Source organism: Streptopelia decaocto (genome assembly GCF_964273445.1).
Source record: "Streptopelia decaocto genome assembly, chromosome: Z".
Classification (NCBI taxonomy): domain Eukaryota; kingdom Metazoa; phylum Chordata; class Aves; order Columbiformes; family Columbidae; genus Streptopelia; species Streptopelia decaocto.
Genome location: NC_138657.1, coordinates 63,904,876 through 63,924,007, shown reverse-complemented (window position 1 = coordinate 63,924,007; position 19,132 = coordinate 63,904,876). Strand labels below are relative to the sequence as shown.

At 39.0% G+C, this 19,132-nt stretch overlaps 1 protein-coding gene across 2 annotated transcripts in view; it reads right to left on the bottom strand.

The window, feature by feature from the left end:
- Window positions 1-19,125, bottom strand: part of NLN (neurolysin) — a 41,003-nt gene extending 21,878 nt beyond the window's left edge. Inside the window, exons 1-3 of one of the 2 annotated variants that reach the window (XM_082074351.1) lie at window positions 18,968-19,125; window positions 4,711-4,967; window positions 2,150-2,298 (exon numbers count right to left, since the gene is read on the bottom strand). In XM_082074351.1, the coding sequence (XP_081930477.1) occupies window positions 2,150-2,298; window positions 4,711-4,967; window positions 18,968-18,999 (438 nt within the window). In that variant the 5' untranslated portion in view covers window positions 19,000-19,125. The remainder of the gene's footprint in view (window positions 1-2,149; window positions 2,299-4,710; window positions 4,968-18,967) is intronic. The other variant, XM_082074352.1, reaches the window with a different exon arrangement.
- Window positions 19,126-19,132: the final 7 nt, after the last annotated feature.

The following is a 19,132-nucleotide window of genomic DNA, read 5'->3' as shown; positions in this document are numbered from 1 at the left end:
GTGAAAACCTCACATCTCCATCCCCATCTGTGATAAAAGCATAAGGCAATCCACACAGAATATCTCCCAAAGATAAAAAAAAATCCTATTACTTCACTCCCTGCAACACTTGGGCTTCCTGCTCTGCTTCTGGCAAAGAATAATCTCTGAAATTCTGCAGTTTCATGAAGACTTTATGCTAACAAACACTACATCTAGAAATGTTAATGCTGTAATATTGAGTACAAAAATATTTGTAACAATCAGAATTTTCACATAATGTTTTTCCACTGGTCAACCCACAATACCAGAGTTTTTTTTCTTACTTAAGACTAGTGTCACAGAAAAGGCATGACTTCAAAATGATAGAGGTGAAAATGCAGATACTGTCACTACATTAACATTTATATTGTGCTAACTGTGCTGCAAGGCTTAAAAATAGAAAGGCTGAGAAAAAGAATAGAGTACGCTAATCTCTATAAAAAGATACTGCTTTTATTACAGTAGTAGTTAAGGACAGAGGATTGTGAAAAGTTACTGAGTTATTTAGGCATTGTTATACTGAGTCACTGAGTTATTTAGGCATTGTGAGGATCTCCCAGCATCTCCACTGGGCATATGGAACTGTCACGTCCTTGAAGATCTCCTGGGCCCAAACCCAGCAAAGATTTTAAGCAGAAGAAGGAAATTCACAAGCACTCATTTTTAAGCAGTGAATACTGCCTTGTTCCATAGCTAGGAGATTTTTTTTTTCCCCAGATAAATTAGTGTTCTTCATCCAGCACTTGATGACTATACATCTCTCCATACACTTCAAATAAATCAAAGTTAAATAGCTTCTAGTTTTAATATTAGACTTCGTGAAGTTTATTTGCATTACAGACATGCTTAAGATAAGGACGACACACATTCAGAAAGACCTGTTAGGTCTTCAAAGATAAGCAAGCGTATAAACCCCCAGTGGCACAGGAATCAAGGGTGCTCTGTGGTCATCTCTGAACCTCGGTTTGGTCAGGACATTGTCCTGTGCTTCTTTGATGAACAATTTCCACAACAGTAGTGCTAATTTAGAATATACTACACACATAAAATTTTTGAACCTCCCAGGAATTTTAGAATAGTCATAGTTGATGATACTATATACCATTTCATACTTGTTTCGGACAATGATGGTACCTTATTCCATGAAGAAATCTTCAGGCAGAGTAAGAAGCAAAATCTACTTAAGAGTACCCTGAACAAAAACTGCAGCAGCTGTTTACATCAGGCTGAGTTTCCTGAGGGCAAGTGGGTGGAGAAGATTAGCAACATTCTTAAGCATGCCCCTGCTAGCCAGCATGTGCAGATGTTAGGAGTATTAAAATCTAAAATGATGGTTTCACTACCAAATTCACCTTTATTCCAAATTTCAGACCTGAAAGCAAAACTTTCCTAAAGAAAAAGATCTGGAGTGCATTCAATGACATACATTTATGCAGGAATTTTTTTCCCCTAATGTGTCGGGGAAAGAAAGAGACTAGATTATTGTCAGTTAAGTTTGGTTTTGGTTTTTTTTGTTTAAATACAAGAACCTCACCCATTTTCCATCATCAACACTAAACAGTTGTTAACTTAGAAAAGTTTGGTCCTCATTAAAGTGAGGAAAAACATTCAGGAGTCACTGAGATCAAGCACATTTACCCATCTTTTAGTGAACTGACTGTATTATAAATACCATGGGAATGTGAGGGCACTCACTCTCCTCACCGCATTTTAATTCAGCCCTTGTGCAAGACCAAGAAACTGAATTAATATACCTAAGCTATTAAACCCTCAGTGAGGCCATGAAAAACTTGATTTAATCAAAATGTTTTACTGGCTCATTTAAACTGACAGCATGATTAGACAACAGCCAAAGCCATTGCAATGGAGAGAGAAGGATATACACATCTAGACACAAGAGGAAAAGAGCAGAAACACCAAGTTACATTGGTTTAAGTTTCAGTGGAACCACAGACTTTTTGTATAGTTCTGTCACACTGGAAAGATTAGACTGGTACAGACACAGGGAAACACACACAGTGATGGGGATCTTGAAAAGTTCTGCAGATGCTAACTTTAGAAAAAAGTTTTTCACTGCTGGAATTTTATTTACATTTCCACAAGTTATGCAGATATCTTTGTGGTTTACCTGCAAATAAACAATCTTCTGAAACACATCTTCTCTCATGCTCATCTCCACATCAAAATTAGAAAGCTTTTTGTCAGCTTCTGTACTTGCTAAGCGTACCTCTTTGTCAGGTGAGACATGCTGGGGAAAATCCAACATGCTTCTTTCCACTGTTTAAATAAAAGACAATGAACACTTACACAGAATGCTTTAAGGATAAGGAACTTCCCCCCTTCTGATATTTATAGAAGACATAAGAAACAAGTACCCAAAGCAATCTGACACTTCAGATCAGGCTTGAAGCAAATAAAGTGACTGAAGATAATGTAAAACTGAATAAGCAAAAGGACGAAACTGCACACCATTTTAACAGACATTTTACAGGAACTATTACCCAAGCCTAATTATCTCACCTTCTTACTTCTACAAAGACAACTGAAAGATGTATGAATATGATACATGGTTTTCGAAAGATGAACCATCTATAAGTGAAGTCTGACATTGTCTCATAGCTGACACAAATGCTCCCATGATAACATTTGAGGTAAAAAGCTCTGAATCTTTCAAACAGGCCCATCTGTCCTGAAGTTATTTTTACATTGTTATGTAAACAACGTATCCCCATCTTCTCTTCTGTGTTTAAGAAGAAACAGTAAAGCAAACACAGAAGATGCTAGAGATCAGAAGCTGATTAATACTATTTTTTAGAATACACTATTGAGATTAAGTAAGTCCTTGCTTATTAAAGAAATATTGCACCTTATAACAACATTGAATAGAAGTGTTAAAATAGAAATGAATTAACTTAATTCAAAACCAATTATAATTTCATGCCCTTCCACCTCCCCAAAAGCACATTTTAGAGTAAAAACATTTTAGGATGATTTGAAGTTCTGTAATTTTATGCAATCTGAAGTTGTTTTATCAAACCATGAGATACTCTCAGTCCTTCTTTGGAATGTAAACAGGGGCATATGGTTCTTCTTGAAGCCCACAGGAAACTTGCCCACTCTACACCTCCTGTCCTCATGCCAAAATGTTTCAAAATCTTGAAGTGAGTTTTAACAGCTTCTAAGTGAAATGTAGGGTCTGTTGCCATCCATGACTTTTCAGATACTAAGTTCCAGGTATTGAGGTAGGTCTTTCAAGTATACATGAAAGGGACACACAGGACTTAAAAAATCTAAGGTTCTAATGGAAGTCTTGCTGTCATAATACACCCATATGCCATGGACTGATTCACAGGTAAGTGATGCTAATCTCACATACAGCTTCAAAGATAAGCATTAAAAAGCTTAAATTACAACCCACAATTGCAATAGCATGTAGTGAATAAAAAGTACATTTTGTAAGACACAAGTCTTAGTGGCTATTGCTGAGAAGCTGATGGCCACTATTTTCTGAATCAAACATAAATTTTACTTTTAATTTAATTTAAAGCAGAGTTTTATACATTGGTCAAAAGGCTTACAATAATTACATCAAATACATCAGTGCAATTAAAACCAAATCTGACAGGAAGCTGTTTGGATGAAGATTACTCAGTCTTTCTGTTAGCATCAATTCCAGTCAATTCACTGCATGTACCTAAACTGTAATTCTAAGTAATGTAAAAGCCAGACTAATATTACAAGACAATAATTTGAGCTGCAGGCTTCTCTTTTCCCCAAGGTGAAGATTCTGCTCCAAGCTAAGGTGGCTGTTTTCAGCACCTCTGTTGCTACTGCAGATTTTTTAGAGCATTTAAGAGAACTTAATATTCTATTGTACTGACTACTTTTTGAGAGTCATGCAACCACCATGTCATAGGTTTTTCAAAATAAAACCTCCCAAGATACATTTTAATTTTTCCCATCTCCTCTGACTGACAATTATTAGCAAATTAACTGAATGACCTGTGTTTGACCATTAAACTCCATCCATGTATTGGCATGTCTTGGTAATTCATTCAGAACAATCTAGATCTGGCTGCATGACCAACAGCTCTCACTGGATTCTCCAAGGTCTTGCAGGCCATAACATAAAAGCAAGCAAGTAAAGCAGAATTTTTTAGAAAAAGCATTCAAAAATTCCCCACACTCTCAACCGTCACATTTTCTCCACTGGGAGCTTATCAGCCTTTCCATTACTGCATTTGACTTGCTTGTCTTAGATTCTGCGGTATCTGAAAAAAAAATGCACTGCCTATCAGGTCTGAAGGTGCTGTGCTTACCACAGATGCTGTAGTCTACACTGTTGCACATTGTCCCCTAGTGGTTGTACAAAGTTGGAAAAGAAAATGTTAACTGGGTGGAGCTCCATGCACAAAAAGAAAACCTGTGACCAGTGCAGTTCTCCAGATGTGTCAAAGAGATCAACAGCACAGTTTTGCTAATCCTTATTTTTGACTCTAGAATAAAGCAGCAGAACTTTGTAGCTGATCACGAGACATATTGCTGAGAGGTCCTGAAAGATGTTTATGACCAGAGGACCGTTGAGAGGCCTCTACATGTTTTACACAAGCAACAATTATTTTTTCTCACTGTTTCCTTATGTGCAGATGGAATGCCCGGTGGAAAGAGTCACAGAAAAAATATACTAACCTGCATATTCGACTTCTATATCTGCCAAGGCCCGTACCGTATTTTCATGTGTTACTTCTCCAGTATCAAGCATCCCAACAGTGTCATATACATGCTTTGTTTTCCTGATTAGTTCTTCTGTTCTTGTTCTAATTTGCTCTGGTGACAGGTCCCATCTCAAAAGGTTTCGGCCTGATGCTATGTATGAAGAAGCCTTGAGCTGGCTAGTAATTTCTGCTCCTAATGTCATTCTCAACACAAGCCGTGGCCCAAGGGACCTGGAAATATAAAAATGATTTTTGCATAGCAAAATTCTACTTCAAAAGGTAGTTTGTAGTAAACATCAAAAAAAGGCAAGAGACCTTTAATAATTACAAAACATTTTTCGAAGCAAGAGCAAAGTACTTTTTAGAGCCATAGACTGTCCAGAAGGAGTGCCACTACCCTTATCAACTTCGTCTAATTTTAAATAAATCAGAAGTCTGTCTTCTACATTTTCCATCTAAATAATGACTAAGTTGAGAACAGGCTATAAACTTTGGTATTGATAAAACCAGATAGATCAAGTTACTATTCAGCCTTCTAAGAAAACAAGAATTACAGTTAATAAAACTCTACAAAAACAGGCAGCATTTACATTTTATAAATAAGGAAAAAAACCCAAATGGTGATTTGTAGATTATGAATAACAAGAACTGCAAAGATGCACAAAACAAGACATTTTAAAAGGTCATTTGGTCATGTTCATTACAACAAACAATTTTATCTTTATGTGAGATGTGTGCCACAGAACCATCCACAGGAGGAAAACTTTTAGTTGTTACTCACTTGCAAATATATTCCTTTAATTGTTATGGATATTAAATAGGCAGTTTCACTCTATTGCCAGAAGAGACACGTAAGTTCACTGTAATTTATGTACTACTAATCCTGATTATATAAAACAGCCATATTTCAGCTTTAGCTAGCAGAAAAGTAAAACTTGCTATGGTGTTCAGCATCAGAGAATCACAGGAGCATCATGGGAGGATCTATGGCTGGCAGAGACTTACTATGTGGCTCCTTATTTCAGTTGCATAATTTAAAACAACAACAAAAAAATTGTGATTATTACCATGTACATTTTTTAACGATAACTAAAGAAATACAAGAACACACACAGAGACCCTGCTACTAAAGGGGATGTTTACTTAACACTAGTTTACATTTGTCCTGGTTTTGTTAAAAACAAGACCAGTTTCTCTTTTAGTGAATTTTTCCTTTCCAGCTAAGTTCTTCTAAGTAACTGCACTTTTCTGAAGTTGGATACATGTTTTGGTAGACATAGCAATGAAATGCAAGGTCACTGATAAGAATACACGTGCCGTGAGAGAGGCAAAGAGGAGCGAACTGAACAGGTGACTAAAACTGACCAACTAAGTATTCCATCCGATCCACGTGATACTTCATAGAAAAGTGGGAGATCATGAGGATCTCGTTCTTCCTCGACTATGGTGGGCATCTGGGAAGGACCCTGCCTGCCGTCCCTGTGACCTGAGGCCTACTGACAGACCCTGCATCCTTGAATCCAGTTGTGGTCTGCTGCAGAGTCCAACCCAGGACTTCCATGTGTCTGCCGTGCAGCTCCTGGAGCAGTGCTGAGCTTTGCCAGGGAATTAAAAGATTGGTTTTGTATATTTTATATTATTCTCTCTTTTTTTATTAGTAGCATCAGTAAAACATTTTTAACTTTTTCCAACTTGCAAGTCCTCTCTCTTTGCCTCTCTTTGCCCACCTATTGCCTTTCCTTAGTGGGGAGGTGAAGGCTAGAGGTGGGGGGGAGGGGAGAGGGTTAACAAAGCATCTGCCACCGTTTATTGTCACCCTGCAATTAAGCAGTGACAACATTATATAACTTTTCCTCTTAATGCTAGCCATTGTACCTGTATTAATTTTACTGCAAAACCGGTTTGGTATGCGTGTAAGTGCTAAGATAGGTTTTCGCAAACAATGCAGGGAGCATGCATAAAAGGATAGGCAATTTTAGCCTGAAGGAAATCAAAGCAGAAGAGCAAAATGCCAGGAAACTGAAAAGAGCTGCATGCAGGGCTCCTGTTCAAAAGCAAGATTTTTTATTAAGAGACTAACTTCACTCATCTATGAGAGGAATTCTCTAGAAATAGCATAGCCAAAATTACTTTTATGCAAGGAAAAAAAAAAAAAAAAAAAAACAGACAACACTTCTCTCTACAGTTTATGTTGACTTTTTTTTTCTTGTTACCTCAGTTTCTTAAAATCCTCCCATAGCAATGTAGCCAAGATGTTTGCTTTTCCCTTCTAGTGGCATACAGAAACATCCATGTCCAGTATACTGATGACATAACTCTGAAAATAAAGCCTGAATAAATAATATTCCTTCTACCTCTCTTCTGTCTCTCTGACATCAACTTAGTTCTGACTTAGTAGCTTCTCCACTGGACTATTAAAATTTTGGATTACATTTAGAAGTTTATGATAAATGAAGCTGCTTTCATGAAAGTAAAACCTTAAGTATTAGCATTCTCAGAATGCATTAGTTTCCATTCCCCAAAACCACTGAATTCTACTTTGAGTCTACAATCCATTAAATAGTACTTCATTATAACATGAACAGCTTCCCACTAGACTGCCCTATGTCCAGTTTTTTACACATTACTAGTGCATCTCTGGTACAACCTCATGGGAGCTGAAGGGGAACCTACTCAAAAAGTAGGTTCAAGGTTCTGAACTCTACCCATTCCCCTCTGCTCCCTCTGCCTCCCCTGGAGAATATCAGAAAGAACAGGAAATATGCCGAATTAAGGTAAAAATAAAAGTAAAATAGAATCAAAGGAAAACAACAGCCTGAACAACATAAAAGCTGACAACTATGCTGAAGTGCAGGATGTGAAAAAGATATTATTTTTAAAGGGAACATTCAGCTTTCTGTCATTAATTTTTTTCACCTAGACACGCAGAAAACACAGACCCATCACTGACCAACTACATATTGTTAGAAAAAAACCCACTAAAATAGTCACAGCACCAAGAGATTACACTAATTATTAAACTTGTTAGACAGGCTGAAATTAAAGTTGGCTTTACTTCACAAACTTGAATGCAGGGTCCCTGACTACTGCAGAATGCTACTTTTAAATACCAAAAAAAGACACCACCTGATTTTCTTGGTACATTGGCAAGTTGCACTGAAGAATATGCACACCAATTTGACAGCTGCATACATGATTGCAATAAATACCAGCAGGTAGTTGTCTGCTAGAGACACAAAACCACAGAACTGCCTAGTTTTTAAATGCTCATAAACTTGATTCCTGCTGCTGATAGAAGGAAGCAGTAATTTATGTAGATTAACACAAGCAGTACAAACTGAGAAACCCTGTGTTTCTAACTGACCAAATGAAGGTAGGCCTTCAAAAACTGTAACATAACATTTCACATTACAAAAATGACTACATGCAACTCTTTGAATAACCATTTAGAGCTACCAGTCAATCAGATTGTACTTAGGGACAATGTAACTGACAGATTAATAAAAAATAACTTGCAAGTAAAAACATACACATAGGTGAAATCTTGGCCATTTCTTTCATGGCTTGGTAATTCATATTCTTTGTCTACATAAAAATATAAATAAATTCCCCAAACTCCATGTATCATGCCACAATAAAAATGATAATTTACTAACTTTATCTTAGTTGTTTAAGAAACAAAGAAACTATGCTAAAATTAAGGATTAAATAGACTTCAAAGAAACGAGGAAGAGGATTATAGTTGAAATAGTGTGACTGTTTCAAAAATGCTCTGTATCTACACTTGCCATGTTATTAGAAAGAAAACACTACAGTAAATTGTATCACTGAGGGAAACTTTAACTTCCCAGATATAAACAGGAAAATACATTAAATTAATAATGGTAGGAACCAGACGCAACAGCAAACAGCTTTCATCAAATAGCAACTGAACCAACAAGATGCAGTTATTATTTTAGCTTTGCTTTGGGTAAATAGCAGCAATATTAAAGAAGAACCAACTACTGCCTGGACTGAGCAATCAGAAGCTGATTCAGTTTAAATTAGACAGAAGGATAAACTATGCAGGTCTGTAAACAGTGTTAAGTGCATACTGCAATCATTCCATGTGGCCATGAGTAGGCTGTTGCTAGTGCCTGAACTGACTGGTTCAAACTGCTTCAAGCAATACACTCAATTTTCTGTGGTGCTGTGTAAAATGGTAAACGTATCTAAACAAGCCTTGGTTAAGTATAAGGTTTACATCCAGCAGCAGTATTGTCTTAAGATATTATTCTTCTTTTCTTTTCCTCCCCCTTTGATGCTCATTTCTGGCCTTGTATACCATTCTATCAATAACATCAGCGTAACTGTTGGTAGGGTCATACTTTGGAAAGAGTCAGGGCAGCATACAGGTAGAAAATGAAGTGGACTAAAAAAATGCAAGGGGGACAGGTTTTGGTTTGTTTTTTTTTTTTTTTTAAGCTTATGAGTTCCATCATCTGCTTGATGTGCAACTTCAAAACAGTTGTACTGGTGAAATGAAGTATCAAAAGTGTCAATATCACCTAAGCCTGCACTGCTGTCAGAAACAAATATGAAACACATGGATTTAGTCTAGCAAAAAAAATCTCAATATAATTGCTGTCAATAAGCATACAATTTAAATGACTCAAAGTGAAAAGACCTATTGATGCTAAGACACAATAATAACGTAAGAATGAAGTTGAATAAAATACTTGTAAGCTAGGTAAGTTTGTAACCATGAGGGCAGTCAGATTCCAAAACAGCTGCCCAGTGAGCACCAGGAAGTGCATTGTTACTATGAATATCTAACTGGCCTCCATTGGCAACCTGCACTGGCCTGTTTCTTGGGTAAGGCCTATGGCATCTAATAATAGCAGTGGAATGACATACAGGGCAGATAGAAATATATTATGCATTTGTGCACTGCTTCATCTATTTATGAGAAGTTCAGGAGGAAAGGCACAGAAAGCTTCGTTTGGACTTTCAGCTACAAAAGAGTATTACAGAAGCAGCTGTTTTCACAAATTATGTCTGTCAATCCTAGAAGCAGTAAGAGTGGTCATTTCTACCAAAAGCAGTGTAAGCTGAATAACAACTTAAGCTTAGTAGCTACTTCTAAAAGTGGATTTTTAAGAAGAAAACAAAGCTTCTAAGTTACAGACTGCAATCATTGCTATTTTTGCTGGAATGCCAGGTAATTTACTGTACCATCAAATCTACAACTTGATTACTTGCTGCTTCTGGAAAATATCAATTTGATTTTAGAAAGGAGAAGGATCTTTACAATACTCTAATACAGCAATACCATGGCCAATGTAACTACTGCAGAAACAAAGCAATTAAATTTAGAGACTGATTTTTAGCTTGTGCAGTAAGTATTTTAAACATATTAAACACTTCACAGAATCACAGAATGTCAGAGATTGGAAGGGACCTCGAAAGATCTTCTAGCCCAATCCCCCTGCTGGAGCAGGAACACCTAGATGAGGCTACACAGGAAGGCGTCCAGGCAGGTCTTGAATGTTTCCAGAGAAGGAGACTCCGCAGCCCCCCTGGGCAGCCTGTTCCAGTGTCTGTCACCCTCACTGTGAAGAAGTTTCTTCTCAAATTTAAGTGGAACCTCCTGTGTTCCAGTTTATACCCATTGTCCCTTGTCCTATCACTGGTTGTCACTGAGAAGAGCCTGGCTACATCCTCTTGACGCTCACCCTTTACATATTTATAAACATTAATGAGGTCACCCCTCAGTCTCCTCCAAGCTAAAGAGACCCAGCTCCCTCAGCCTTTCCTCATAAGGGAGATGCTCAACTCCCTACATCATCTTCGTGTCTCTGCGCTGGACTCTCTCCAGCAGTTCCCTGTCCTTCTTGAACTGAGGGGCCCAGAACTGGACACAATATTCCAGATGTTGTCTCACCAGGGCAGAGTAGAGGGGAAGGAGAACCTCTCTCGACCTACTAACCACCCCGCTTCTAATACACCCCAGGATGCCATTGGCCTTCTTGGCCACAAGGGCACAGTGCTGGCTCATGGTCATCCTGCTGTCCACCAGGACCCCCAGGTCCCTTTCTCCTACGCTGCTCTCTAACAGGTCATTCCCCAACTCATACTGGAACCTGAGGTTGTTCCTACCCAGATGCAAGACTCTACACTTGCCCTTGTTATATTTCATTAAATTTTTTCCCACCCAACTCTCCAGTCTGTCCAGGTCTCGCTGGATGGCAGACTTATGCAAGTCTGGTTTTGTTTAGAAACATTTTCTGTTACTGGAACATGTTAAGCAACCCTTTGTACATGTGTTCCATTAACACTATTAAAACACAAAAAGGAAGTCACAATCTATGAAGCAGAAGCAGCAAAAGGTAGTATCAGCTTTAGAAAGTACAAACACAAAAACATGCAAGCTTGTTCACAATATGTTCCTACTACTGAAAGTCACTTTATAACATTAAGATTTAAGCCTGCTGTCTCATTTAACTCTGATTACATATGGATAGCTGTGACCCCATCTAAGACTCTTTAACAGTACTTCCAGTTTTCAAATTATTCTTCACCTGAACAGTATTAGCTACAATGACAGGTACGATTTTACAGAATAAACTGTATTAATAAATGTGTTTCTGGGAAACATATATACAGACCAGTTTATTGTACTGGCTAATAGCTTTGGCAGTTCCAAACAGCCACACAAAAATTGGAGTATATCAATTTCACATAGGTTGGAAAACTATGTTGTCTGCTAAATAAGGTCTGAGGTAACTTCAGGGTTAAAGTGTTAGCCAAGATTTTAAAAAGAAGAGAGAAAAAACAACAGAGAGAGAGGGGTCTCAAATTCAGATTAGTCAGTCATCCTCTAGTTTTTAAATCCTCTAATAGCAAATAAATACAATTAAGTTTTTCTTGCTGCACCATATGTATAATTCAGGGGAGATAAGTAAGAGCAGATTTGAAAATCACAACAAACAAAATTAACAACTTTTTCAATCAGTAATTTACTGTATGAAGCTTTGTAAAAGCTGCCAATTAAAAAGAGCAGTAGGACCATTTTGGTCTTTCTGTCTTTTGAAACAGTAGGTCTCAGTTAAACAACACTTCCTAGTCTTACAGGCTGCAGGAGAACCAGCACTGCACACTGGAAGCACCCTGTGAAAACCACTTCCATCAGGTAACTGCAACCAACGCTCATGGGGTCTCGGCGCCCTGACTCCACCTGGCGGTCCCATTAAACAAAAAACAACTTGAACATCTAGACATGTCCCATCAAAGCAACATAAACACTGACAGTTTGCCTCAAGACAAATTCATAGTTAAATATTATGTCATATATTGCATTTCCCTGAAAGGAAGACTCAAATGCTATTGAATACGTATAAATGACAGCAGACAGGCATGGTCTAAGCAAGGCTTTAAAACAGTCAAGCCTCATATGGAATGGAATACTTTTTATTTTTTATTCAAATGGAGAAGTAGCAAAGCATTTCAAAACCAAATTACAATGAGTATTCAGCAGCATCTAATGTAATGTAAGATATATTGCAACCAGTCAGTGTTCTCAGGATGGATTTTAAGACAGAAATTTAATAGGCTACAATCTTTGTATTATTTAGAGACCCTTAATTCTTGATTGAATTTTACATATATCTCATTGTTCTATTATTGACTCACGGTTTCAGACAAGAAGTAACTGCATGTTTTAAAGTAAAGCAAGGACAAATATTAAGCAAAGTAAGCAAAGGACAGAGTAACCCAAGACAAAAACAGGAATGGAGAGGGTGAGAAAAAAGTCCAAGCCAGACCAAGCAAAGTACAGTTAAATCTCTCCAAGCTAATCAAAGGGCAGCATTATTTCAGTTGAGCCAAAGGAATGAGACTACAGCCTCACAATGTAAGTCACCACTTCTTCCTGCTGGACACTTCTGAAGTCCCTATTACAATTTGCTTCTCAGTCCTTTCATCTATTTTAGTCTTGACAGTATATGGAACATTGAATACATGCCTTGAATTCCCGGGCCATTTTCCTTAGGAAAGCACTTGGCTCTGTTCCATGACTGTGTTTGGCACAGACAGATCTCACTACAGCAAGAAGACAGCATGTTTAGTACATCCTAATTTAAAGCCCCATAACTGCCATTAGAAACTGTTGTGGGCGGGGGTATTTTTGTTTGGTTGGTTTTGTTTTGTTTTTTTCTTAAGCTGCATTTGAAGTAATAGAAGAAAATCTAGCACCTTTTAACACTAAACCATCAATTTTGCCACTACTTCTTTCAGGAAGAAACAATTCTCTACAACTTAATTCACTGTATACTCTACATTGATTACAGTCCTATAATAGATACACTTCTAGCTCTTCAGATCAATGTGAGTCAAAAAAGCTTGCAAGTTACATAAACATTTTAAAATCTTTATTGACACATATATTACCCTCGGTGCTGCTTTTATGACCTTACTATCTGGCAACAAACGTTTACTGGTTTCTCTGATAAAATTAACTTCAATAGCAAAGTAATTTAAAAAGGCACTCTGTGGCAGCTAAAAGAAAATCCAGACCTTAAGCAGGAATACATACATATGCATAACCTGTTACAACTTAAATACTCTACCTTTCTCCGCAGTCCCCTCCAACAGTCTTTAAACATAACAAATTTGGAAACTGGTCTGATTGACTTCCATAAGGGGAGGCAATTTACGCACAGTAATCTGGAGCAGAACACATAGAAGTGTCAGGGTACCGTTTCTGCAGTGTCTGATCTCTAAAATTATGGTATGCATGGTTCTAGGAAAAACAACAACAAACAACAAAACACGCACACACAAACATGCAACAAAACAAAACAAACAAAAAAACCCCAACAAAAAAACAAAACAAAACAAAACCACACAAAAAACAACCAACCAACACCAAAAACCAAACAACTAAAAAGAAACCCAACCAAACACCACCACACCACCCACCAAAAATACCCCCCAAAAAACTGAACCACCAAGCAAACCCAAACCAAACCCAAAAATTACTAGGACGGCTAAACTAGGCTTTAAACCCATCGTTGTGTCACAGCAAATCTCCATCATAGCACAACCTGCATGGAGGATCTTAGAAAGGAAGTTGAGAGAATTTTCAACACTCACATGCAGACAATACTACACTCAATTTAGTGCAGGAGGCACTTAGAGTTACCTTATTGTTTGTTTCTACCATCAGGTGAACTATGGAAACACAGTGGAAAAAAATACTGCTTTCATGGCCCTAGATCTCAGGTTCTGCTACATAAGCGTCTATCATATGTCTATCATGTCAGCAATATAAACAGCAGGTTGACAACCAATGATAGGACAAGCGGTAATGGGCACAAGCTGGAACACATAAGGTTCCACTTAAATTTGAGAAGAAACTTCTTCTCAGTGAGGGTGACAGAACACTGGAACAGGCTGCCCAGGGAGGTTGTGGAGTCTCCTACTCTGGAGACATTCAAGACCTGCCTGGACGCCTTCCTGTGTAACCTTATCTAGGTGTTCCTGCTCTGGCAGGGGGATTGGATTAGATGATCTTTTGAGGTCCCTTCCAATCCTTAACATTCTGTGATTCTGTGGTAAAGTACATACTTTTTAGTGCAAACACCACACACTATTACTGCCAGGATATTTCAGTGCTTGAATGGCATCAGCTAATGCATGAAAAACAGCTTGTTGACTTCAACTAAAAAAGAAATGGTGTTGCAGGACAGAGAAAACTATTGAAGAGGGTTTCCAAACACAAAAGGGTTCTTTGATTTACAACTGCAGTTAATCAGTTCAGCCTGTACCATGGAAATACCCCTTGATTTCCCATTGACCTTTAGTCTCACACAGTCAAAGCAATGAGAAATGTTCTTTGCCATTCCTAGTTAATTGGAAAATTCTATGTCTTTGTGGCAGATGATGCCATAATCTGCCTTACTTGCACCATTTTAAGTCATTGCTCTTCTTGGGAAAACAGTGCATTCTAGCATGTCATGATTATATCAATGCTTGCAAAATCCCAAACAGTGCTCTGTGCCACAGTGTGCCTGCTCGACACCACAAATTAGCCAAGCAAAGCCTGCCTTCTGCCCTGGCTTTTGAGCAACTAGTGACTTAATAACACTGAGTGCCTCCCAGGCTGGTTCTAGCTATGTAAAAGATTGTTCCAGCATGATAAGTATGGCCAATAACTCCACTCATTTAAGACTCTACAATAGCAACAAAAGGTGTCTCTGTTGAAGACAGAATTCTCAGAGAAGGTTTGGTGAACCCATACCCAATTATATTTTGCTCTGAGACAAGCGTAATTCCCCCCATCCTCATCTTGCCTTCCATAATCTAAGTACCTACAATAGGTACCGGAGAAGAATCTCCTCTACAAACTCACAAATCTACTGGAATTCTTTGAAGAAGTAACAATAGACAGAGATCTGTTAATATAATCTACTTGATTTCCAAAGAGTGTTGTCCAGAAGGTCCTGAAGAAACAATGGTGCTGTGAAATGAGAAGGGAGATCCTCTTATGGAAAAATGGTTAAAAGCTAGGAAAGAAACAGAAATGGCTGTTCATTTTTCTGAATGGAAGTAGGTGACCAGTGGAGCTCCACAGGGTCCCATGCTGGGTTCTGTATTTTTTCACATATTTACACAGGTTGGATTAATGAGGTGACAAACTTCCTTGATGAGAAGGTACTGATTATAAAGCACTGTACTAAAAGAAGCCACAAAAATATGTGGAAGAATATCACAACACTGAGTAAAGTTTAATACCACTAACAAAGTGAATTTCAGCCTTAACAAATGTGAAGTGACACACACTTCTGACTTTGCATACACAGTGATGAGCTGTGAGCTGATCTAGTAATTCTGGAGACATAACAGCCAAACACGAGCCAAGAAGCAGCTGAAAAGAAGGAAACTATAGGATTTGGTAGAGGTAGAAGAAAGAACAAAACACAAAGATTCATTATTCTACTCTGTAATGACATGAAGAACACAAATACTATGTGCAGTTCTCATCCTTCCAGCAGTTATAAACTCGTCTTCTGTTCTGCCACCTGCCAAAACCTTCTCCTGTTCTACCAAGTTACAGTGAGTTAGTAACAATCATCTGCAGTGAGGAATGGACTCATTCAAAAAACAATTAACTAGACTGGTACTCTACAGATTGGATTTAAACAAATAAAAAAGGCACAACAGAGGAAGCACTTCAAAGATTTATACAATTATGAAGAAGGAGAGAATGAACAGGGATAAATTTTACCCCTATCACCTCCAGCATAACTCAGATTGAAGAGTTTTAGGAGGCTACTGCTGGACAAGTTTTTGTACAAGATCATATGAGATAACCGCCCCACCCCAGAGGGTTTGTGGAGTCTCCTACTCTGGAGACATTCAAAACCTGCCTGCACACCTTCCTGTGTAACCTCATTTAAGTGTTCCTGCTCAGCAGGGGGATTGGACTATATAATCTTTTGAGGTCCCTTCCAATCCCTAACATTCTATGAACTGTTTCTGTGTTGGGAAGTCCTCAATTCCTAGATAGTTCTGAAAAGACAGTACTGTTCATTCATCCTATCTTGCTTGCTTTCTGAGGTACCCGATCCTGGCTCCTGTAGAAGAAATAATAGAATTCTGAACTAACTCAAACCATTTAAAAGAAATCTTTCCAAGCCAAGCATTTCTTCTCCTATAGAGAGAATGACAGAAAAGTTACGTCCCCGAAAGCCATTACTTGCATTGGTTGGTCTGGTCCAGCTGGTGTTCCATGGGTCAAACTCAGTCCAAAAAATGCTTCTGAGCCTGACACTTTTGTCTCAGCCAGCCCAGGGAACGATTTTATCCTGCAAACTCTGACTAGACTAATTGTTCTTCTGAAGCCTGCTGTGGTTAGAAAGGTAGCAGCTGCTGCTTTTGACCACAGGAAAAAAATGCTGCTGCAGTACACATAGGAGGTTGTGTAGTCCACAGAGCACAGGGAAATAGAAAAATGTACCACGTGTCCTGTCCCGGCCCTTGCCGTTGCTGAGGTATTGCACCTGAGAAGTTTAATGAAAGCATACACACATACTATGGTGATATATGATATAAGGAAGTGACTATAGAAGTTCTTCCTGTTTCTTTGCCTTCCAGCATAATTTCTCCTCCTCCCTCTTTCCTCCAGACCCAGATTCTTGCTGGTTTACTTCTTCATCAAGAGGAAAGCTGGTGTTCAGAGCTTCTTTCCAGTGATGGAAATCCAAAATTAGACCTTAAATATAAATTTTAGTTTTTTCAGAATCCATGTATATATATTTTCCTATTCAAATCCTGATTTTTAAGATCTTTTCAAATAAAGACTCCAAAATTCAAGGATCCTAGGTAATTATTTTAGGACACTGAAATTATTTAAACCAGTGTGTCTACTTTTATTCAGATATTTTTTTCCATTTCTAAGAATATTCTCAAAATTAAACAGACTGCGGCACTTAATCTACATCTTAACCTGCCTTTTTCCATGCATTTTATTGAACTAAATATTAATCTTTGAATCTTTCACATTCCAACAGGATCCAAGAGGAAAAGTATTTAATTGGAAATAGCCTCCCTTAAAAAAGCTGACTACTTTAACCAAAAGAATCAAACCTGTAATATAATTTTTTTTATTCAATGTAAGACACGATACTTGAAACTTGCTAAAAACTGTAATTTTTATCTTCTGTTAAGATGCCCTTGGGAAAAGTAGATGCTGAGAATCTTTGCTATTCAACATTTCTGTGACCAATTGCTTCACTTTTGAAGGTCAGTGGTCACTATTAGGCATTCAAGATCACTCTCTTTTGTGAAACAATTTTATGGGCACACTCAAATGATGACTGCGGGAAAAGTCACAATTAAGAAAGTGATAATTCCTTACTGTATTTAAGTCAATACCCAATTCTTTATTATTACTTAAGGTTGTATCTTTAGTTTTCAAATGCAAATTGCAAGCAAAAGTAGACCTTTTAGTTTTTTTCTAAAGAAAAAAACCTCCATGCTTCTTTTCCTTTCTTTCCTTCTTTTTATTGGAAAAATCTGTAGGACAAACAAGGACAGTAAACACAAAATACTGAGAACAGTGAAAATGACTACACAAAAGGAATGTAAATGCATATCAGGAAACAGTTGTGCACCTTATTCAACAAAATTGCTCAATTATTTTACAATAGCAGAAGCCTTATGAAAATAAAAGAAATCTGGATCTTATTTTCTAACTGCTAGTACCCCTCAATCCCAATTCAACCCAAACAAAGGCTGTGAAATAGGACAAAAATGGTACATTTTATGCAGTTAGCACACAACTGTCATTTCTCTCAAGTCCACAAGAGGTAACCATCTTCATTTTACACTCAAAATTCATCTCCATTCTCATTACCACAGCATATTTATAATCTGACTCCCTACTGTGTCCATGTTTCCTATTAAATCTGGTGCTTTGCTTATACTGTTCTACCCTCTCAGTTTCTCCAGTGATGACCATTTGTCTCACCCATCTAGAACTGCCTACAAGCCTTCTTCCACTCTTCGTTTTCTGGCTTCACTTAGAGCTAGCATTCATTACAGATAAAAATAATTAATGCTTTATTTAAAAACCCCTCAATAATACATTTGTACACACCCCACCCCTAACGTGAAATAGTGACCCATCTTTTTATGAAGCAAAAACACATAAACCCGTCTCATTTCACATGTCTCTTGCCGAAGAGCCCTAGTGCCACAGCTTTAAATCTCACTCCATTGTTTTCCTGCCCATTTCTCCCGCGGTGTGTCTGATACTCCGTGCAAGAGCTACAAGGCGGAGACCTCGCCTCGCTCACTGAGCCCACCTGGAAGTTGTACCTAACGGAGGTTACTTCGGGCAAGGCGGACTGCGGGAAACACGCCGGGAGCTGAGGCAATAAACCGCACGGGCTGTGAAGTTTCCTGCGCTATTGTCTGCGCCGCTCACCTGCCGCCCGCCCCGTCGGCTACTCGGAGCCGCCCCGCAGCCCCCGCCTCGGCCCGGCCGCACGGGGGCCAGTCAGCCAGGCCCCACGCCCAGCCCCACGCCCGGACACCCGCCCGCAGCCCGGGCCCGGCTCCCCAGGGACGAGGAGCCTCATCAGCCGCGCGCGACTCGGGGCTCTCCGCGCTTCCAGTCAGGCGGCCCCCACGCCGGAGACCGGCTGCCGCCGCCGGCCGTGAGATGCCCCGCTCCCTGCCGTGCCTACCTGCGAGCCGCGCCCGCGGACAGGGTCAGCATGAGGAGGGGGAGAAAGGGCCGGCGCTACTCCAGCTGCCGCCCCGCCCTCTCGCCGGTCGCGGGCACAGCCCCCGGCCCCGCGCCGCCGCCCTGCGCATCCGCTTCCGTCGCCGCTTCGTCACGCCCTTCCCGC